The sequence below is a fragment of the Annulohypoxylon truncatum genome (assembly GCF_022578515.1).
Source record: "Annulohypoxylon truncatum strain CBS 140777 unplaced genomic scaffold F4807scaffold_17, whole genome shotgun sequence".
In the NCBI taxonomy this organism is placed as follows: Eukaryota; Fungi; Ascomycota; class Sordariomycetes; order Xylariales; family Hypoxylaceae; genus Annulohypoxylon; species Annulohypoxylon truncatum.
Genome location: NW_025953803.1, coordinates 542,407 through 564,765, shown reverse-complemented (window position 1 = coordinate 564,765; position 22,359 = coordinate 542,407). Strand labels below are relative to the sequence as shown.

Genomic DNA, 22,359 nt, shown 5'->3' with positions numbered 1-22,359 from the left:
GCATCATTCTTGAATTATTGAACATTGAAGTTATCATCTACCTTTTCCAGTAGCCACCTTTAGCGCCGGCGTCACTTCGTATCGAGGAAGGCGGCTTGTATCCTCAAAATGAAGTGTTCAATTATGTTTGAAATAGGATAGAAAGGGCGAAATGTCTCGGAATTCCGCTCTCTCGCCCTCGGCGCCGCGACGAGCTTCGCAATGGACATCACATTTGCGACAATTCAGTAAGTCGAGCCTCGACAGGACTTCGGAAGAGTCGCCCATATCGCCAGATACTGTATTCGGAAATCCAACCACTCGAGATCCTTCATCTTCGAAACGACCGAATGAACGAATATGCAGTGTAACTATCAATGAGTCCGTCATCCGTGACGAAGTCCTTGTCAATTTCGACCTATTTGGAGGCACCCTTCAACCTGGTGCTTTGATGTCTATCACCCCTATAAAGTCAGACCAAGATCGCGCATCAGGTCCTCAATATGGTTCCTCGCGACAGGCATCTTATAATCGGGGATTTACCAACTTTACTCTGGCTGACGACCTTCCGAAACCTGACGGCGATGGAGGTCGAAGATATGTTTTTGTTGCTAAGGATGTGTCGAAGGAGTTGAAAGCCAGACAACCGAATGTAGAGGTGTACGTCTCGAAGCAGATTGGTAACGCGTTCAATATGAGAAAGGGTACCCAGGTGATACTCGCTCCAGTTGACAACCTTACGCCTGCCGTCGAAGCCTCCCACGTCGAGCTCACCTTTAAAGATATGTATATGTCCCGCGCGGATATGTGGAGGCTTGCTGTCGCCGACTTAACAGATCATACTGTCTACAAAGGCCAAGTGGTTTTCTTTCTGGGTGCGATTAAGGCTACCGTGAGTACGGTTTTCGTCGAAGGCCGTAGAGCTCGGTCAGCCTTCTTCGGTCGTAACACCCGCCCTATCTTTCGGAGTGAGTCCGCTAGATACGTCCTTTTCATCCAGATGGCGCGGGAAATGTGGGATTTCGACTCCGACGGCTCTGGCGAGATCATGTTTTCTAAGGTTGTGAACGGATTTTTACCAGCGCTCTTCAAAAAGTGGGCTCTACTGCAAGTCAAACACTTAGTCAGTATCGTGCTCTTCGCGAGGGTTGAGTATGATACAGGGTTGACAACAGAGTTTGCAAATTCGGCTCTTCACAATGACTATTATACCGGATACCAAACTTTTGGGGATAGGCGTCCTTTTAAGGACTTCTATCGCGTTGTCGTAAGCGAGATGTCTAGCGGGGAGTGGACCAAGATATTAAATCAGTTGAAGATGGAGTTTAACGTCTTCCGTCGAGACATTAGTCTTCATCATCAAGATGCCATGAGTAACGATATGGAGATTCCCGAGGATCCTTCTGCCAAGAGCACTTCCACTAGTAAGATCAAAGCACACTCTTCATTGGCCATGTATGGAAACTTCCTCGAGGCAATTAACTTGGCATCTTCCTTGTATGCCCACGATTATGTAGATCGAGACCTTTTACGCACCGGGATATCTATAGTGGTCATCAGTCCAGGCCCGGGAGTTTTTGAAGTCGGATATGAATCCTTACGGCGGACGACGGAAGCCCTCGTCGGCAACGGGATTGGCATCGATCTCATCTGTATTCCAAATATACCACTGCATTCTGTTCCTCTATTTCGCTATCGAAATCCCCACTTCCTCGAGGCGAATCAAAGGTCGCAACCTCGGCAAATCAGAAGTCGCGACAGCACGCCTAAGCAGCCTACGCCACTTGTCGGTAGTTATACTACGCTAGGCGAGTCTGTGTCTCCTACTAAAGCAGGCGATTCGTCTAGCCGGGTTGATTCGGGAGGTTCTACGCTGTACGCTGATGAATGGGCTTTTGCGGTACCGCAATGGTTGCATATCTCCTACTGGACTGGAAAGTCGGAAGAAGCTCTGTCCTTCCAAGGCATTTCTCTGTCTGCCTCGGCTCAACCACCTGATAACTGCCATGACGAATTCACAATTCGGTGTAGGCTTTATGATCTCCAGATGAGGAGCGTACTTGAAACCAATGAAATCGAGACAACGCCGTTACATGCTGATCCAACTTATTCGAGTACCGTTAGCAACTATGAAAACAAGACGAAACTTTTGCAGGGCGACGAACGCCTGTCGACACATATTGGTAATCGAAAGGTGCCCGAAACGTTGTTTGAGCCAGTTTACGGCTTCCTGAAGTTTAACCCGGACAAGTTGGCGAAGGCCGGGGAAACATTACTCTGGAAAAAGCTGCAGGCTTATGATGAAACAAGGGCTCGGCTCCCGGCGCATCGGCCTTTACCGCCGACCCATCATTATCGGGAACTTGAGGAGAGCGCCGGCAAGCAACTGATGGAAGATCTTAATCTCTTCGGTACTTCGATAGGCGATAGCAAAGATGCTGGCCCATCAACTGGACTGTCGTCGAGTGTTTCATCTTCGAGTAGGATACGGCTAGACGTACCTACGTCTGCTGCAGCTTCTCGACGCAACTCTACCACCAAATCCAAGCCTCCGTCAGCGAGACAACCCAAGTTCATGAGGCAGATCAGCCTTGGCCAGCGTGGATTCGGTATCGCCGCAGCCCAACCATTCACAGGTGAGGTGAAAATAGAGCACGCTACCCGAGTTGATACTACCGGTCCCGGATCCAATACTCCTTCGACTCCCAAACTAACGCCAATTACACCAATCAAATCTGCGACAAGGCCAGGCTCTTCACAATCATCTAGTATTAGAAACATCCCAGCAACGATCATAGCAACTGATTCAGCAACGGGCCTTACTCAAGCATTACCCAGTCTTCCGATCCAAATAAAGAACCCCGCCCAGACTCTAGATCCTGCGAGTACATTGAGATCTGGCCAGATACCAGCCACTCCTATTGCTAGAAGCGCACGGCCTGATGATCGAGATCTTAGATATTCCAATACTCTCAGAGAAGAGGATCAAAAGAAGCTTTATAACTCGAAGCTACGGGCGGGAGGTGTGCCGGAATTGCCCACCACGCTTTCACCGACTACCGCCATGGCCCCGTGGTTGGTAGTTCTTAATCCGTCGAATCCTAACGTCCATAAGGTCGACGACTCAATCTTGTTTAGTCGATGGCAACATGTATTTCCACGGCCGTCCGAGATGAGGGTTATGAAATGGAAATCATTATCCTGCCCTGCGGCTGTTCCATTGACGACGGAGTATTTCCCGACTCAAGCTCAATTCAATGTCGAATACCAGCGTCAGCCGTACAACATTTCTCAGGAAGTAGAAGATGAAATTGCCGAACAACCTAGGTCACGCGTGGAGTTTCTGAGGGAGCTAGTCAGTGCTCGGTTCTCGCATGGATTTCAGGTCGTGACCGGTCCCTCGGTGGCTAAAGCGTTCGACCAAAAGGTCGTGAGGATCGCGGATGTATTCTCTATAGATAAAACTGTTGGCGACGGAACAAGTATTTTCATGAGTGTTGGTAATACAATTCACCAACTATCGTGTGTTAATGGCACCGAAGTTGAAGTGAACATTTATATACGGAAACCAACCGAGCCATTGGCGCAGATAACGCAATTACCTTCATACAAGCCGGCAATTCGTACTCTACTCGATGACACGTATCATAGTGTTGATGTCGACATCATGACACCCAAATCGGAGCGCAATTGGAACTATATAGATTCATACCTCGCCGGTCATACAGACGAAATGACGGAGAACCTGAGGTTCTGGAGGGCTCGATTTGTGCTCATACCAATGTATCCTCGAACTTCCTCAGCTCCAGCGCCGCGGAACGAGGATGATGAAGAAGAGGTGCGTCTTGAGGGTATTAAAAGGCTGGCCCAACTTTGGCAACGGTATCGATTCTTATCACCTTCTGAACGTCAGTTTCAAAGCGTCGGCGCAAGGAAACGTGACCCGAACCCCCTTGACATCACCTACAAAACCGAAGACCCTTCGGTAGTAATTGCTGCTGAGATGGAGACGCTTCCCCTCTTTGAAAACGTAGAGGTCACGCATCGCAAAGGTTTGGTCTCGGATAGGGAGCGTTTCTCAAAGACCAATTTTAATGTCGCTGCCCTAGCTGAAGCAATTCAACAGCCGGTCGAACTCGGTGGGATCCGAATGCAAACGCGACGATGGCATTTCCGAATTCATTATCATTGTTTCATAGGATCAGACATGACAACCTGGCTGCTTGATAACTTCGAGGATCTCGATAGCCGGGAAGAGGCGGTTGAGCTCGGTAATTCTTTAATGGTTCTCGAGGAGGACAAATCGAGGGAGAGGGACAAGGACTCTATTAAAGACGCAAAGAAGGATCGTGATCGTGGCATTTTCGTTCATGTCGAGAGGCGACACCCCTTCCGGGACGGTCAATTCTTTTATCAGGTTGTTAGCGATTATGCGAAGCCTCACCCCGTTGGTTGGTTCAATTCGAGGAAAAGAGACGTTTCGGTTCCTTCCACACCCCTATCGGAAAACCTGCCAAAAGACTCACCTCGACCCAGCCAGCCGGGAATACAGAAGTCGATGTCTATCCATGAAGAGAATTCGCCCATATCAGGCAGCACGACGCCCACTTTGGCGACGACCAGTGGGAGAAAGCCTAAGGTCGTCCTGAGTAAGATGATGAAATACGACGTCGATCCTCGCAAGAAGTCTTATCGCCCTGAGAGGATTAATTTGCATTATGATCGGCTTCACAACCCCGATAATTGTTATCATATCCGCATCGACTGGATGAACGTCACGGCAAGGCTCATTGAGGACGCCCTCAAGTCCTGGGCAACAATTGCAGCTCAGCATGGTCTCCGACTTGTCGAGGTGCCCATCGCAGAGGCCTGTCGTATCACAGAGATCAATCCATTCCGAAGACCCTATCACATTAAACTTTCGCTGCCTCCTCCTGCTCAACACCCAGTAACATATTATGACCCTACTTCCTTCGGCCCACAGGCACAGCCAGGAAAGCACTATTACCAAAAGGCTCTTCTGAAGAAATTCAATTACGTACTCGACGTTGAGGCCGCCTCCAACTTCCCGAGCAACGTAGACGTCAGCTATTCATGGGGCAAGCCTGATTTCAAATACTCTCAATACGTCCACCGCTCTGGAGTTATATTGGCTGAGATTACCGATGAAGGCGACTTCCTCGTCTTAGCCAATAGGCTGTGCAGTAATCGAGCAGCTGCTTTCCAGCCAGCTCAAGCACGCGCTGAGGCAATGCCCAATGAACGCGTCTCGCGGCTTATGAATACAAGCGCGTATACTAACTATGGGCTGGCCGAGCCCACACCGATATCATCCCCAATGTTCAGGCCTGTCCTATTTGCATCCGCCGCTTCTCGAACACAGCCCGAACCGTCCCCCAGCAGCAGCACGAGTGGACCGCAACCTTGCCCACCAAGTCCCAATGTCAATGCTCTTGGTGAGCCTGAAGCCCACAAAGACGCGCTGGAGAAGTTTTGTAGCGACGCGAACGCCCTAGAAGCATTCTATAAGGAGACGCTCGAGAAAGGTGTGATGGGAACACCTATGGCCGGAGCAGCGGCGCCGGGTCCCGACGCCATACCGGAAGCTAACATCCCTACCCTCACTCTCGGAGGCAATAGCATTAATCCAGAATCGGGTGCCAGTCCCGGTCCCAGAATTCCTACGCCCAACTTAGCTGGTTCGTTGTTATTTAGGCGAGGAAGCATTCAGCATTAATTAGGCGATTGCAGCCCGACGCAAGTGTAAACTTACGATGCTAGATGATCAGATATTGTCCTCTCAGATATCCCCAATGAAAGACCCGCGCTTGCGGTGAATGAAACACATTCTTTGGCATACATGCATACGTGAGACTTCTAGAAACTTAAGGCTTTATTCTATACATCGGCCAAGGACTAGGATTGTTGCGGAGCTCTTTACGCCGTATATTCTACATGAGGGTTGTCGCAATGTCTCGGCTGGTCTGAAATGAGCTGCGTATTAAGATACATTTTGCGAGATATAGACCCCTGACCGACTTTAGCTGCGGTCATACTTCTGCTGCATATGTAGATACTACATTGAGAGATGACGCTTCCTTTTCCGTGCGAGTCTTTCCAATATATCCCTAGGTACAGCATTTACTATATGCTTACTTACATGCAGGGCTTAGGTTTCTAGAATAGGTGTAGCGGTGGAGCATGGCCCCGATAGGTCAGTATTTGCCTCCTCCGAATGCGAACGAACACAGCCTACGGTAGGTAGGTGGGATTAGGTTTAATTCCGGGCCCGAAAGGCTGTCTTGTACACGACACCGTAATTTGTCAGAAGATGATTCGTAGGATATTCGGAATATGCACCAACTGTCTTTCCTGGTTGTTCCCTCGCATGCTATAGGAGGCGTTTCTCCCGCACACGCGCGTTCGGTTGGCACATGGATGGCACGAGGTCATGCCAGGCACTTTCACAGCTCACGGTGATTAAAAATGGCAATACGGAGGGGTCCTATGCCATATCCGTGTAGATTTTAGACGCGCACCTTGACTTTTCGCAATAGGAAATCGGGCGTATCGCTCTCCTCGATAAGACGGCAGTTAGAAATTGGGGTCCAGGGCGACCGGGGGCAGAAGTGCTTCTTTTGAATTTCTGATTCGGTTGTACCCGCTCGCCCCCATGTTCCAACTGTGTGTAACGCGGCCTAGATAGGTTAAATACCTATCGCATCTCTGCGATCATGTAATTTTGTCACTTTCTATTTAAACTTCTTACCGGTTCGTTCTCGCTCTCAGCAACATATTCCAGATGGATATCTTACGTATTATAACTGAACCAGCTCGTTCTTACATGCCCCATATAGGCTATAGTAAGATGCGTAAGCTCATAGTACCCAAGCCATCGAAGTAAATCCGTTTGGTCGAAATCCGCCGAGCTCGCGTGCGTGGCATTATACATGCCTACTAATCAGGGGCTTCCTAACGTGTTGCCCTTCCCTTCGCCGCGGCTAGAAAACTGATCCATCGTCTCCCTCCAGGTTCTGATCTGCAGTCGGAGTTTTTTTTAACCTTAAGAGGGGTTTACGAAGAGAGGCGTAGTTCTTCATAGCGGGTGTCTTCTAATATTCGAACTATGGGGAAGATAATGAAAACCTTGGAACTTGGCGATTGCTGCACCGAACTGCATTAGAGGGTGAAATTGAGAAGAGCAGATTGGGCTTTCCCTTTGGACAATGGTCATAGCTCTTGATTAGCTTTAAGTTTGACATCATTTTACATCGACCGGGTTATCTGTGTATCCACGGGTACCCACGTTAGGCTGGTTTAGTTGGTAGGTAGGTAAGGATCCGAATAGGGCAGAACCTGTGAAACAAATTCAAAAAGATCCAATTAGGAGTTTCCCGAGGTGCCACGTAGGTAATGTTTCACGCCATAAACAAGATTCCTTCTGGAAACTGATGACTCCCGATTCCTGTATTGACATATCACCATACCGCCATTAGGTATCATGAAAGTTGTTCGTGAGTCAATGAGGTCACTGAATGGTGAGTGACTCGTGCAGCTTTCCAGTCAACTTCGCTTAATACCCGCCCGGGGAGATCAAGACCCGGTGCAAAGTGAGCAGGAAAAGGCGCGATGAGAAATTAACCCCATGGGCCACGGACCCCAGAGTTGCTTGCGAATCCATATCCTGATACGTAAATAAACCAGGCCGTTGCAACTCAAAAAAAAAAAGACTTTGATAGTAAAGTGGCGCAGAGCAAACGGGTTTACGCGAATTTGGAATCGCAAGACCAATAAGCTGAGTCCTACAGAACAAAGAGGCCTCCTCTATAGTACCTAGGTACGGACATCTCAAACTTTCTATGGCTGTGCGAGATTTGGACTTAGGTACGTACTCTTAGCTAACCCGATCTAGTAATTAATATGGACCCGATGCGCACTTACACAGGTACGTGGAGAGTCAATTTTACTACCCCTGTCAAAACAGCATTTGGGGCCGTCAAAACTTAATTCAGGGACTGTAGGAGGAAGATGGGTGACTTGTGGAATCTTGCGCGAACTCAATAATAATAATCATCACCATCCATCCATCACACCTGAGTCCTTCGTTTTTCCAGTTTTCTACCTTCCCTGTTGATTCTGCCCTGCCATCAGTCTATAGGTAGCAGTGGTTCCCTCAACAACGAGCGCCTGATTCAACAGTGCCTCCTAATCATTCTAATTCACTCCTTGAATAACATTTTCTAACACCATCACCCTTTTTTCACAGCCCCAGATCAGGTCTCGATTGTCAAGAGACGCTTCGATATAAGGACAATTGAATCCGAGTGGCGTCAAGAGGATCGCGTTTGGCAGAAGAGAGATTGACGGAATCTCACATTGAAAAAGTGCAACTTGCCGTTACCTGAACGAACCCGGACAGCTGCGCGACAACGCAGATTATATACCGATCAAAAGCGGCCCCCAACTTCCTACAAGACAAGCGGTAGATATTACCAGCCTGCCTCTACGGAGTCCCATAATTCAAAATAAGGCTGAACGTCACGTCACATTAAGATACAGCTCATCAAGATGGGCGACGAATGTAAGTGGTTTATTTTTGCACTTTGGTTCAACCCGATACTCTCCTTACTGCACCCAACCCACGCGCAAACGAAGTATGGCAGAGCAAGGGCATCGAGGCTCCAGGGTATTGGAAGATGTGAATTATTGGGCGAAATACAAAGCAATTGAGCGACAATTAAATCGTTGGACCAGACTACCGTGGAGAGTCTACTTCGTCACTCCCCACACGATTGTCCGGCCAGAATACGCATGACTCTTGTCATTTCTAGCCCTATGATATTGGCGCCAAACACCCATGGATGCTCCAGCTTCATTCCATTCACCAATTCTCGGCCTATTGTTTGCCTATTGTTCTGCATCTTTGATGGCTGCGACTCTGCCACATTTCACATCAAGATCCAACACCAGTGTTTTTTGATACAAAGAAGTATCAATATTACGCAATACATATTTTAACCAGCCAAACATCCTCCGTTTTCTATTCACATTCCCCCTATCAATCTCTTTCTCCAGCATTGCATCGCCAGTTGAACTGGCGCGTGGCAACCGCATAGCACAATTATTGGATATTTACTTACATGATGAACATGGAAATAGTGAACACATGGAAGATGAAGGCCAAGGCCCATGCTATGGGTCGTCGCAATTCTGGTGGAAGTGCTAGATTTAATCCCTTCAGACACATTTCCTATGGATCTCCGAAGCGAGCGAGCACAATGGATGCCGCAGAACGAGGGAAATCAGGTAGCGAAGGCGACACAGCACAACTTAACCCCACTTCGAGTGCCCCAGGTCGTCTCCTGACGCCTATTCAGCAATCAGCGAGGAATAGCAAGGAGCTAGATGGTAACCAGGAGCAGGGTGAAGTATACGATTCTCAGGCGCCAACACTCCCGAATGAACCCGACGGTGCTAGTATCCGACAACGTACTACTCAAGACATTACCTCCAAACCTCAAACACCCAACACCATCAAGGAGGCTGCCGAGGAAGACAAGTCAAAGGAGAGAAGAAATACGGGGTTTTTCAAGCATGTCGAGCCGACCTCTCCTTTCACCGTCTGGAACCAAATTCAAAGAGTATTCTTTGGATCGCCTATCAATATTTTGATACTGGCTGCTCCTGCGGGTATTGCGCTACATTTCATAGGGTATGATGGCAAGGTTGTATTCGCCGTGAACTTTATAGCCATCGTTCCTCTTGCTGCTATGTTGAGCAATGCTACCGAAGAGATTGCCATGCGAACTGGAGAGGTCCTAGGCGGTCTTATCAACGCATCTTTCGGGTATGTATTTTGTCATTGCTGAATTTATTTACGAAAAGCTAACGTCTCTAGTAACGCCGTTGAATTAATTGTGGCTATTATTGCCCTCAGTCAGGACCAAATCAAGGTCGTACAAACGTCGCTTGTTGGTAGTATCTTGTCGAATCTTCTCCTCGTCTTAGGAATGTGCTTTTTCTGCGGTGGCATAAACCGCAAAGAGCAGTTCTTCAACACGACCGTTGCCCAGACCGCCGCTAGTCTGCTGGCCCTATCTGTCGGAAGTCTTATCGTACCCACTGTTTTTGCGCATACGGATGACCTGAACTCCGGCTCCATCGCGCTTCCCGCAAACGCAGTTCCGAGCTTGTCCCACGGTGTTGCCCTTATCCTACTGATCGTATACGCCTCCTACCTCTTCTTTCAGATGAAGACCCACGTCACGATGTTCAACGAGCAAAGCCAGAAAGTTGAAGGGAAGCCAATCTTCAAAAAGAGTCTTCCAGAGGGCGCGATTGCCTCTGGGGTTGCCAGGGTGGGCGCCGGGGCTGCGCTGGATATTCGCAGTGAGAACGGCGAATCGAACAAGATGATGGTGGATCCTCATGCAATGGTGGAGGAAGAGGAGGAAGGGCCCCAGCTAAGCTTTGTCGTCGCTTTCGCTACCCTCATTGGTGCAACGGTGATCATTGCACTCTGTGCTGAAGGTATGGTGAGCGGCATCGAGGCCATTACCGCGACAGGCGCCGTGAGCGAAGAATTCGTCGGTCTTATTCTCCTCCCTATCGTCGGAAACGCTTGCGAACACGCCACTGCTGTTACCGTTGCTATCAAAGACAAGATGGATTTGGCTATTGGTGTCGCTATTGGTTCTTCCATGCAGGTTGCCTTGCTTCTAATCCCCCTGCTCGTTATTATCGGCTGGGGTATGGACAAGCCAGATATGACGCTAGCTTTCGACACGTTCCAGGTCATCGTCCTGTTTGTTTCCGTTCTTCTAGTCAACTACCTAATCGGTGACGGAAAGTCACATTGGCTTGAAGGGCTCATTTTGACGTGTCTTTACGCCATTATAGCTACTTGCGCATGGTGTAAGTGATCCCTATACTTCCGAAATATTGGATACTCAAGCTAACTATAATTTAGTCTACCCTACGATCCCTGAAGACTCATCAGGCTGAAACAATAATCATCAAGAAACTATCGTTCAACGCGTTCTCTTGCAGCAATCTCTACAACCTGTTTTCGATTCCTTTGTACAAATCGAAATGGAATTACTCGAATTCGATATCCAGGCTGTATATATCAGATCGGCACTTTCACTTCTATAGGGGTTGCAGCCGTTTGAGCACTTTAAACTCGACACACGACAGATCTAGAAGACTGAGTCGCCTCAACCGCTGTACTACCAATTCATTATACCACAAATAACTCCTTTTAAGCGGGGTGGCGTTAAGGACCGGGAGTTACGATTTGAGGAGCCCCCAAATGACAGCTAGGGGCTTTCAACTCAGGTTTTAGGGGAATACACGTTTATATTTCTGAACTATCAGGATGAGGTGACCTTACGTTGTTGTGCAATTGCTGTTTTTCTCTGGGTGACAAGAGATTTGGTTTCCCCAGATGGGTAGTTGTAGGCGAGGTATTGAAGTTTGACTCCGGCCGTGGATGGTTCTATACATTATGGTTGTCGATGAGCATCTTGTTGTGAAATCACTTGTACGTGTGTGGAACTACAGCTACGGCGAGAGTTGCGCGATAGTACCCAGTGCGATGGATGAAGACTAGAGATACCCATAAGGCGTCAGTCTGTTGTTGCTTATAATTCTTAGCACGTTATACCTACTATGTAGGATACCTAACCTTCCTGTATGTACATGGACGTCTATAGTAAGCTACCGTCAAAATGCTATTTGCTTCTTCTCCTTGTGTCATATACGAGGCTACATGCATGTATGCTGGTGAAAAGTCCTACCGGCTTTTCGCGTCATCTAGATGCGCCGACGGGCATGCGTCACCGGCGGAACAAGGTCACACACCAGCTAATTGCCTACCTACGTAGGTATCTACCTATACAGCTGGCATCCGTGCTGCGTTGGGCGGCGCGTGGGACAAAGATCGGGAAGGGTTTCCGATGACGTGGTTGATGCCCTATCTAGGGCTTTTTCTAAGGCTTGGTCTGTGTTCCCGCGTGTCCCACAGTTGATTGGTGAAAGGCGCTGTGGTGTGCGACGTATCATATTCTGGATTATGATCGAGCCTGTCATTTGTCCGGGGGTAAGGTGTGGAAGAAAGCTGGCTGGCTTGGTATAATGCGTTGAAGGATTTTGGCTTTATTCGGTGAGTCATTATAGGTATTCAAGGCTTTCCGTGCTACTATGTATGAGGCTATGAATGACCAATTGAGATGTTTGTAACTAACAAGAAATCTTGGTTTGTGTGAAGCGTTTATGAATAGAATATAATAGGGATTCTGCGACAAGTATTGTATCGAGATTGAAGTAGGCTCTAATATGTGGGAGTCTTCTTAATAAGAGCTGCATTATTGAAATACCTAGCTGACCACTGTTTGACGTTACTCTGGAAGAATTCGGTATATTGATCAATATTGCTTGAATCCCCTCAACCTGAGCCTCAGGAAGTCGATTTATGATCATCAGTTTCTTTAACCAAGATAGAACTGACCTGTTCGGTCATGGGCGTGGGATGAGACATAGTCCTCTACCAGTATTACGCTATCATTGTTAATAACTTGGAAATCAGCCAAATCACAAATCATGTATTCTGTACGTAAAGGTACATATGCTTCGCTATCAAGAAAATGCTATCTCTATGAGGCTATGCTGCAAAATCACACCCACCACCATCTCATGACACTCCAACACACGCGCGAGTCCCTTTTCGTAGCTCAGCTATCAGCAGCCAAGCTTGTCCTAATCCTACCTACTCCTCCTTAATCTTCAAAACCGCCTTCCCAAAATTCTTCCCCTGGAATATCTCCACGAGGCCCCGGGCGCCGTTCTCAATGCCGCGCGTGACATGCAGCCTTGCCTTGACGCTCCCGTCCGCGAGCCACTTCTGCACATTCTCCTGATGCTTCTCCGCGTACGCGGGTCCGAAGTCCTCGTCGCCGACGAGGAACCCGGCGATCGTGAGCCGCTTCGCGAAGATCTCAAGCAGGTTGCGCACGCCGTACCGCTGCTCGAGCGGGGTGTTGTACCCCTCGATCATGCCGCAGACGACGACGCGGCCGCGCTCGCGCAGGTGCCGCAGCGCCGCCTCCAGGTGCGCGCCCCCCACGTTCTCGAAGTAGATGTCGATGCCCTTGGGCGCGAGACGTCCTAGCGCGTCCCACGGCCGCTCCTTTTTGTAGTTGAAACCGGAGTCGAAGCCCAGCTCGTGAAGGATGAAATCCAGCTTCTCGTCGGACCCCACGGATCCGATCACGGTGAGCCCTTCCCGCTTGGCTAGCTGGCCGACGAGCGAGCCGACGGCGCCCGCGGCGGAGCTGACGAATATGGTCTCGCCGCGCTTAGGCTGGCCGATCTTGTACAGCGAGGAGAAGGCGGTGAGGCCGGGCATGCCGAGGGGTCCGAGGTAGGTGTCCAGGGGCAGGTTGTACGGGTTCTCGAGCTTGACGGCGCCTTGCAGCCTTTCTGGCGTGACGGCGACGTATTCCGCGAAAGGCAGGAATATGCGTAGCACGTCGCCGGCGCGGAACTTGGCGTTGTCGGACTTGAGGACGCGGGCGACGGCGTCGTTCTCAATGGGCTCGTTGAGGGGGAAAGCTGGCTTGTATGATGGGACGCTGGCTTCCCGCATCCGGCTCCGTAGGTAAGGATCTAGTGAGAGGGAGAGTACTTCGACGACGATGCCGCCGGTGGGTACGGCGTCGAGGTCGATGGGTCGTTCCTCGACTACGAGATCCTCGCCGGGTTTGGGGAGTCCGGTAGGGACCTTCTTGAAGATGAGGGTCTTGTTGGCGACCATTTTTGAGACGACTATATTGTACAGAAATAGGGATGGGCAAGGGAGAGGTGAGTTAAAAGTCCTATGATCCAGGGGTTAGAAGACTTGACTAGAGTGGTGTTTAGATATATTTCTTTGACATGTATTGTATTTCTATTACGAGTATATAATTGTATGAACTCATATATACTGGTTCTCCTGATTACGTATTACCTTCATCATTAATTCATAACCGTCGACCCTCGACCGTCTGAATGACTGATGGCGAAGAAATTACCGGGTCCCCTTAGCCATGTATGTTACAATTAGCTCCGGTAATTAATAATATGAATCCATCGCAATGACATGCCTACTGCTAATCTGCTTACATTTTGGGAATGCAGATATGCCTGGGTCGTGTTTCGAGGGATCCGCTCGCCTTAATAGTGGCGACCAGAACTCAATTGTAAACACAAAGATTGATAATGTTACCCACTAAACTGCTCTATCACCGCTGCGTCAATTGAAATGGCTCGGGTCAATAGATATGCGGCCTATAGTGGATTGTTTCCCCTAAAACTCCAAAAATATCAACTTTTCATGGCCTTAACTAAGAGAAAACGTCCAATAAATCTAGGTAGCATCGACAACATTTCCAAAACATATTCGGCAGCTACACGAAATAACTTTAATGAGAGATTCGCGTCTATCAATGGGCCTGCGAACCCAAACGGTAAGTTGGGAGGGGGTTGATTCTAATATATTAGGAGGTAGGCATTGACTTAACCTGACGAGTAGGTTAAACATCTAAAAGTCGACGATGCGAGTATACCATGAAAATAATGTGGGAGCCTCCTGAATGGAGACTGACTATATTTGTTGCCGAGGTCTTTACCATAATTCCTGACGAACCAAAAGACTTACATATGTCTACTTATCTGATATCGTCTTGGGATATGTAATGGCGCAATGGTATCAAAATTTAGTACTGCTATGCTGAATATTTCTTAAAATTTTACCTATGTCTTTTCTGGCGTATGAAGTTGGAGTCCCTGATAGCGCTGTGGCATCATCAGCCCTCAAATGACGTGCTTGGCGGATCGCGCAACTTCATTGCACCATCTGGGATTAGAGTGGGTATCCCATCATATCACAGTGAATTCATAAGAGGCTGGACACCTGGGTAACGGTCTTTTGACTATAAAATGTTTTGCCGCGCTTTCATGCCATAAATATTCTCCGCGTCCCCGGATCGTCGATCACAGGTGTGATAGACCGAAACACGGTGGAGCTACTTTCACGATCGCGGTACTAAGTGCGCATAGATAAGATGGGTGAGCTATCCGAGAAGGGAGGAGATATCCTCGCGCCAGAAATAGTTGAAGGTTCAACTGCGGTCAAGACGAGCTTAGATGAGCCGGTGAAGAGTCCAACTCAAGCCAGGACGCGTCAAGCCCCTCGGATTGGCGCTGATGCCGCGCTTGAGTTGCTCCGGGAGACGGGTAGTTTGCACCAGCCATTAGATCCTGAAGTCAATCGCAGGCTTGTCCGGCGCATCGACACGCATATCATGCCACTGATCTGCATTATCTGGTTAGTACTCAGTGAATTACCCCTGAACAGAATCGCAACACTTCATATGGAGACTAACGTGCTATTAGTATGTTATAATATCTGATATCATACTCATCTCCCTAGCCATCATCATTCAATGAGGCATCATTACCTACGGAGAAAGTACCTCTAGGGCGAAAATCTTTACTAACATACAAGAGACTTCCTACAGTACATTGATAAGACTGCGGTTTCGTACGCCAGCGTCACTGGTATTACGGAGTCGATAGGACTTAAGGGAAATGAATTCAACTGGGTCGCGTCGATATTCTTTTTTGGGCAATTGGCATTCGAATTCCCAACGATCCGCCTGATACAGCTGTTTCCTCTTGCCAAATATACCTCTGTCAATGTCACTCTCTGGGGTGTTACTTTGGCTTGCTTAGCAGCCTGCAAAAACTACGCCGGGCTCCTAGTCTGTCGCTTCTTCCTCGGCGTATTGGAAGCTGCTATTGTGCCGGCGTGGGTTTTGTTTACCTCGCAGTGGTACACGAAAGAGGAACAGGCGTTTCGCGTAGGTATATGGTTCTCTACCTGTGGGATGGCGCAGATGTTCGGCGGCTTTTTCGCGTACGGCGTCGCAACACACGTGGGCAAAGACCCGAATGCGGCCTTGGAGGGTTGGCAGATCATCTTTCTATTCTTGGGCCTGTTCACCGCGGTCATGGGGATCGCCTTCTGGTTCATCGTGCCCGATTCCCCCGCCGTCGCCGGATTTCTCGATAAGGAGCAAAAGGGGCTTCATCTCGAACGAATTAGGCATAATGAGCAGGGAATAGGGTCGAAGACGTTTAAGTGGAGCCAAGTTAAGGAGGCTTTGACCGATACCATGACTTGGCTTTACGCTTTTTGGATATTTGCCGCCAACGTTCCTAACTCGATCGCGACTTCGTTTGGGAACATCTTGGTGAAGGGTATGGGTTATACGAACGAGGAGTCTTTACTCTTAGTCACTCCGCTCGGTGCTTGGGAGATTGTAGCCCTGATTGGGCTTACGTATGGGGCGATGAAAACGAAACAGCGACTGTATTTCTGCATTGCGGGCCACATTCCTGCCATAATAGGTGCCATCCTAATGGCTACGACGGAACGAGTCCCGGCTCTAGTAGGCTACTATACAAGCGGCGGTATTCCAATCGGCTGGACGACGATACTCGGGTTGCAAAGCTCTAACGTAGCAGGATCAACGAAGAAAGTCACCGTGGCTTGTATAGGTACAATCGCCTATACCGTCGGCAACATCATCTCGCCACAGACCTTTCAAGCTCGGGATGCACCCCGCTACCTTCCAGCCAAAATCTCCATCTGTATTATCTACGTTCTCATTACGATCGACTTAGTCGCAATGCGATGGGTGCTCGACCGCCGAAATAAACAAAGGGAAGAAGAGAAAGCTGCTCTGGGGAATACTCATGAGGCAGAGGAGAACCACGAATTCTTGGATTTGACAGACTTGCAAAACAGAGAGTTTCGTTACGAACTTTGAACACTTTCAGCTGAGATGACCCGAATAGATAATTTATATCTCAAGAAACCTGAGAAGACGAGACTATCTGACAAACCCCTTGCCTTTTGGGATATTCTGCAAATGGCGACGAGCATCTTCTGCGCCTGCGTATCAATTTTCAAGATACTCATTCCGCTACACAGTCCCTGGATTCATTTAAAATCGTCCATCACGTCCTAGACTAATAAGACTCACATATACAGGACAGTCTCTGATTATAAGATGATTTCTTCCGGAAATATTAAAAATCGACATAGAAATGGCGGAGATGATAGAAACATATCTCTGCAATTAGTGAATGGGCGGCCTGTGACCGAGTACATTTGGTCCTCAGAAGGGACGGTTGACAGGGAACTTACAATGCGGAGTCTGACGGAGGCAGAATCTGTGCAAACAAGAAGGGGATTTTGGCGAAGTCTAAGGTACAGGTTACATGGCAGGTAGATGTTAGGGGAAGGCGATGTTTTTGTAATACCTAGGGCCCTGACGTTGGCTAGTACTGGGAAAGCTAGCTGGAAAGCCCTCCTAATCACCTTTTTTTGAGATCTAATATATAGATACCTATATTTCGAAAGAAAACTTATGACATCCTTCTCATAAAGTCGCTACCAGCTTCTTCCCAGAGACCGACCCTGATTTCAATAACTGCAAGCCATGCAAAACACCCGTCAGCCCACCGTTGAGTTGTTGTATCGGATGCGTCTTCAGTGCGTTTTCGTCCAGAAACCTTTGGAAGATACGGCAGTATTTCACTATAAGGGCAAATTTCTCCGGATTTGCCGAGCTTTCATAACCTTTCGAAAGCGCTACATCTTCACCAAACCCCTCGTAACCCAGGACAAATTTTGCATGCACTGCGCGGCGTGTACGCAGCTCTTCGGGCAAGATCTCTAGCGAGACATACCTACCACCTGTCCGTCCGATGGCAGTGTAGCAATGCCGAACCGAGACTGAATCAGCGATGCAGTCGTAGGCGTACTTGAGTTTGCCGTTCGTGCGCTTCTTGATTTCCTCGGCGACGTCAGGCCGTACGTAATCTATCGCGCTCCCGGCACCGTAGGCCTGGACGAGTTCGAAGTTACGCGGGCTACATGTGACGATGGGTTCTAGTCCGGACATCCGTAGGAGTTGGGTCGCTATAGTGCCTGTCGCCGTGCTCCCGCCATATACTAGCACGGGAAATGGCTTCTCCGCGGGCGACTCAGGAGTGGCAACGAGCCCCAGCGCTTCGGGATCCCACAAGGCTAGCACGTTTGTCATCAGACCAACCCCCAGTGTGGCGGCCTGTTCCATGGTTAAATCCCGTGGTACGTGGAACAGCAATTCGGGGCGCGCCCGGATATACTGCGCGAACGCGCCGTTGGTCGGCTCGCTGGGGTTCGAGCCGTGGACCGCGCCACAGACGCGGTCGCCAATGCGGAGTTCTGTCTGAGTGTTGGAGTGTATCGATACTATGATGCCTGAGAAATCCATGCCAATTATAGCACCGGGAGTCGGGAAGGTCGTGCCCATTTTATTGTCACTCGGATTAAGGGCTACTGCGACAGTCTTGATCATAACTGTTCCATCTCTGAGTAATGGGAGAGGCACACCGTTAGCCAGTTTTGGAGCACCATTTTCATCCTGAATGATGGCAGTTTGTGACACAGGCAAGATGGAGGTTGTGTTGGTGAACATTATCGTCTTTGTTTGGTGTTAGTATGTTTGTTGCTCTCTACATTCCTCCCAGCTAGAGCTATGTGTTCATATATAACAAGGTGCTTACCTAGGTTAGGGACCTACCTATCTCTGGCTTGCCTGTTTTAGTTATTTAACGCCGATGCTATCATCCCTTGACAAACCTTTAGTTGCCTGATGTCTCATTTCTTCGTGTACCCTTCGATTTGTCCCAGGGAAAACTACAAGATTAAGCGAGTGGTCAAATATGTTGATGGACTCTTTGTTATTTCTATCAGTATGCGCCGTTGATTAGACCCATTCAGGTTATAGTTTGGCCTAGTTTTAATCTCATTCTGGGCATATTAAGTTTAATTTGCGCCCGTTACCCATCGCCTATCAAAGAGAGTGCACAGGTAGAAATTCCTCCTGCCTCCAATATGTGTCAGGGGGTGGGCCCGTCGTTAAAGACTGTGACACAGTGAGAGAGAGTAGTGGTTAGTTCGCCTTTGGCTCGCTTATATGTAGTAAAAGACCTTGACTAATGCCTGTCACTCTCCCAAAACCCTTGGGGCCTTCGGGCCCCTTACATATTCGTCCCAGTATTATACAGGCCGCAGCTAACTAGCTGTTATCTAGCCCCTTGCTCGTAGCCCCTGACAATATGCTCTGTATAACATCATGCTCGGTTACCTTCATCGGCTACCCGTTTATTGGCTTTCTCAACCGTTTCAGCTGTCCTAGTTGCTTTCGGCCGATTGTATCGATCATTCTCATGCTTTAGGCCATACTCCGTATCCAATGTCTTCCGCAGCACAATCTCGCTCTCAAACAGAGACAAGAGAAATCCAACTCCAGCAAATGCAATAGATACTTGAAATACGCGTTGGATCGCTTGGGAGTAAACAGACCTTATTTCGGTCTGAATGGAGCTTGGAAACTGCATGACCTGCTCAGCCGATGCCGAGCCGTACGCTCCCCCGCTAGCCAACATCTGTGCAGCCTTAGGATCTGATATCTCGCCGACTAACTGGCCGATTCGGTTGTTGAAGACGCTCGCTGGAATTGCCACACCCCAGACCCAACCGAAACTTCGTATGAAGCCCCAAGCTGCGGAGGCGGCTGCTTGATCACTCTCAGGCACAGCACTCTGAAACGCAGGTAGTTGAGAATTGAGTAATACGCCTCCACCCAGAGCAGCCACACACTGGTAACTCGCCCATTGAGCGATGGTGCTATCGGGACTCTGAAGTGTGAAAAGTCCGAGACCGAGACTGAAGAGGGCGAATCCACCGATATGAACTGGCTTGTAACGGCCCCATCTGCTGATCGCCACTGCGGCGATAGCTGCCCCTGGGATTGCAACCAGAGACATAGGTAGGAGAGCCACTCCAGAATACTGTGGTCCATAAAGCTTGACCGCTTGGAAGTAAACAGGCTAATAACCTCTACGTTAGCGAGTTCGAGAAATATGACTTAGTGCTGTAGCTAGGCCTCAAAAACACAGCCACGCTCATAACTAAGGGTTTAACCTACAAGGAAAAATACACTCCAGAACGTTAGTGCAGAGTTAAAGAACGTGTTGATGCTAACAATGATGGACGTGCGAGTTTTGAAGAGGCGAGGAGGCATCACCGGTTCTGCAGCCGCGAACCGACCGCCTTGTGTATATCCGAAAATGAAGAAGCCGAGGAAGCCGAGGAGGAATGGCACAAGTATATTCCACGAAGCCCAGCTGTAATTAGCACCGGCGTATGCTAAGGCGTAAAGTACTGAAATAGTGGAAGCTACTAGTACAGCGTTGCCCAGAAAGTCGATCCGTTTTATCTTTTGCGTAAATGTTGACTGGTCACTGTAGTTGACATGTAAGAAGAAGAAAAGAATCATAAGCGAGACTCCGCCTATGGGGAGGTTGAGATAGAAGATCCAACGCCACGTTGTGTTGGCGACGATGGAACCGCCGATGAAGGGGCCAAGAGTCGTACCAACCCCATAGATGGTCAAAATAACTCCGATGTAGTTGCCACGATAACGTAGAGGAACTAAGTCGGATACGATGATGTCTGAATAATGGGTGTGACGATATCAGTAAGACATGTAGGTATTTGATGACTCTCAGGAGGGACCGACCGTTGAGCAAAGTAATGCCTCCTGATCCTAATCCTTGAATTGTTCGGCCAGCGATCATCATGGCGGCATTTCTCGCACCACCGCAGAGACCACTGCCCATAATGAAAACGGCGACGCTGATTAACATATTCCATCTTCGACCGAAAACATTGCATAATTGGCCGACAAAAGGCTGAATGGCTGCGCTGTGAGCATCAATTTTAGTGGATAAGAATCCTTGGTACTTAGGTAGGTAGGTAAGTAGTCACTACGCACCTGCATATGAAGAAGGCGTTCGTTATCCAGATGTAGTTTTCTCCCATGTTGAGATCAGAGATGATTGTTGGTATTGCGATAGTGATAACCGTGTTTTCTAATGCTGTTAGCAATAGCGTAACACCCAATCCGATGATGATAACCCATAGACGCAATCCAGGGCGGAAGTCATCTTCTCCTGATCTGACATCTAACGGCGCATTACTGCTTTGGTCGGGTTCGGTATCGCTGCTTAGCAGCGTAGCAGCCGTTTCTGACTGGGCGGTTGATTTTTGGATTTGTGAATCTGGAGCAGGACTCCTATTATCACCAGCCGGTTGAATATCCCGGTCAATGTCCATGAGCGATGAGGGATGAAGGATGGGATGGTGTTATTCGTGGTGTTAGGGGTTGGGTCGCGAAGCTTAACAGGATGAAAGCCGAGGCTCTGATACTGTAGTAGAGTTGTCATTGAGTAAATATGAAATCGGTTTAGTTTACGAAATTGGGCATGAATGGTCTTGCTGTTTTCATGTACTAGGTAGTTGAAGTTGGCGATTAGTTCATGACCTGAAGCTTCATGTGTTAGTTGGCTTCGTGCATTCCAAATTCGCAAACCTTTCTCCCTGGCGGCGTCGTTTTGCCCAATTGGGACTTAGAGCTCCTAACATCAAATCCCGGTGTCTCAAACGTGAGGCCACCCCGTGCCGGGGCAGCAAAGAAGCCTGAGTTTTACTCAATGCAACGCCAACGCATCACCAACCTCTTGTTTTGGGCCTCCGCGTTTTTGCTTGTCGGTTCGCTCCGCTCGCCTCGCCGAAAAAAGCCTCCGGCCCCAGTATGCCGTCTAGAACTTCAAGTAGAATGGGTGATATATTGAAGTTATCGTGACGAAAGAAAGCACACCAAAAGCCACTAGACTTAAATAGGCAAAGTCACTATTATTTCCTAATCGGGACATCAAGGCTAAAAAGATTGGATATACTGATGAAGCTTATTATTATTTTTTCAATGCAGGTTTTAATATCAATTTAACCACGTAATGGAAAGGAAGGATCTTAGTATACGTATGTACCTACCTAGGTATCTCAATAACCACGCCCACCTTGTTCTGCGTAGTAGGTACCTAGGTAGGTAGATTTGGTGACAGATACCTGTAATTTAATCCCTCGCTGCGTGGAACTGCTAGGGAGGTATGGATAGGTACCTAGGTACGCTATGAGCCCCTGTATTTAGAAGCCATTTAGTGGAAAACGCCTTGCAGGCACAGCGCGGCTTTGTCTAAAATAGGTGGTACGGTACGTTTTCAAACTACACTAATAGATACATACCTACCTAGATAATCATTAGGAAGCTATCCTAAATAACTTCACATTTAGCATGACAATGGGCCAGGTCCGAAATATCATTGAAAATTAGTGCTCATAATCAAGAGATATGTTAGGTATCGTACGTTGGTTAATAACCA

The 22,359-nt window shown here is 48.5% G+C and overlaps 6 protein-coding genes across 6 annotated transcripts; 3 read left to right on the top strand and 3 right to left on the bottom strand.

The window, feature by feature from the left end:
* Positions 1-151: 151 nt before the first annotated feature.
* Positions 152-5,716, top strand: F4807DRAFT_460744 (vacuolar membrane-associated protein IML1; the record flags this gene model as incomplete). The annotated part of the gene is made up of 1 exon (XM_048001565.1): positions 152-5,716. One exon carries the CDS (start codon positions 152-154, stop codon positions 5,714-5,716), a length of 5,565 nt encoding a protein of 1,854 aa, XP_047854047.1.
* Positions 5,717-9,128: 3,412 nt separating this feature from the next.
* On the top strand, positions 9,129-10,983 carry F4807DRAFT_460743 (Calcium/proton exchanger; the record flags this gene model as incomplete). Its single annotated transcript, XM_048001564.1, has 3 exons — positions 9,129-9,826; positions 9,878-10,893; positions 10,949-10,983. 3 exons carry the CDS (start codon positions 9,129-9,131, stop codon positions 10,981-10,983), a joined length of 1,749 nt encoding a protein of 582 aa, XP_047854046.1.
* Positions 10,984-12,394: 1,411 nt separating this feature from the next.
* F4807DRAFT_426991 (NAD(P)-binding protein) lies at positions 12,395-14,122 on the bottom strand. Its single transcript, XM_047998122.1, has one exon. It carries the CDS (start codon positions 13,790-13,792, stop codon positions 12,746-12,748), a length of 1,047 nt encoding a protein of 348 aa, XP_047854045.1. The 5' UTR covers positions 13,793-14,122; the 3' UTR covers positions 12,395-12,745.
* A 630-nt stretch (positions 14,123-14,752) lies between these two features.
* Positions 14,753-16,850, top strand: F4807DRAFT_467718 (MFS general substrate transporter; the record flags this gene model as incomplete). Its single annotated transcript, XM_048002526.1, has 2 exons — positions 14,753-15,347; positions 15,537-16,850. Exons 1-2 carry the CDS (start codon positions 15,081-15,083, stop codon positions 16,848-16,850), a joined length of 1,581 nt encoding a protein of 526 aa, XP_047854044.1. The 5' UTR covers positions 14,753-15,080.
* Positions 16,851-17,465: 615 nt separating this feature from the next.
* On the bottom strand, positions 17,466-18,548 carry F4807DRAFT_451843 (zinc-binding dehydrogenase family oxidoreductase; the record flags this gene model as incomplete). The annotated part of the gene is made up of 1 exon (XM_048000270.1): positions 17,466-18,548. One exon carries the CDS (start codon positions 18,546-18,548, stop codon positions 17,466-17,468), a length of 1,083 nt encoding a protein of 360 aa, XP_047854043.1.
* Positions 18,549-19,031: 483 nt separating this feature from the next.
* Positions 19,032-21,719, bottom strand: F4807DRAFT_426989 (MFS general substrate transporter). Its single transcript, XM_047998121.1, has 4 exons — positions 20,913-21,719; positions 20,658-20,842; positions 20,064-20,590; positions 19,032-19,965 (listed from the first exon to the last, which is right to left on the bottom strand). The coding sequence occupies exons 1-4, from the start codon at positions 21,251-21,253 to the stop codon at positions 19,207-19,209; spliced, it is 1,812 nt and encodes a 603-aa protein (XP_047854042.1). The 5' UTR covers positions 21,254-21,719; the 3' UTR covers positions 19,032-19,206.
* Positions 21,720-22,359: the final 640 nt, after the last annotated feature.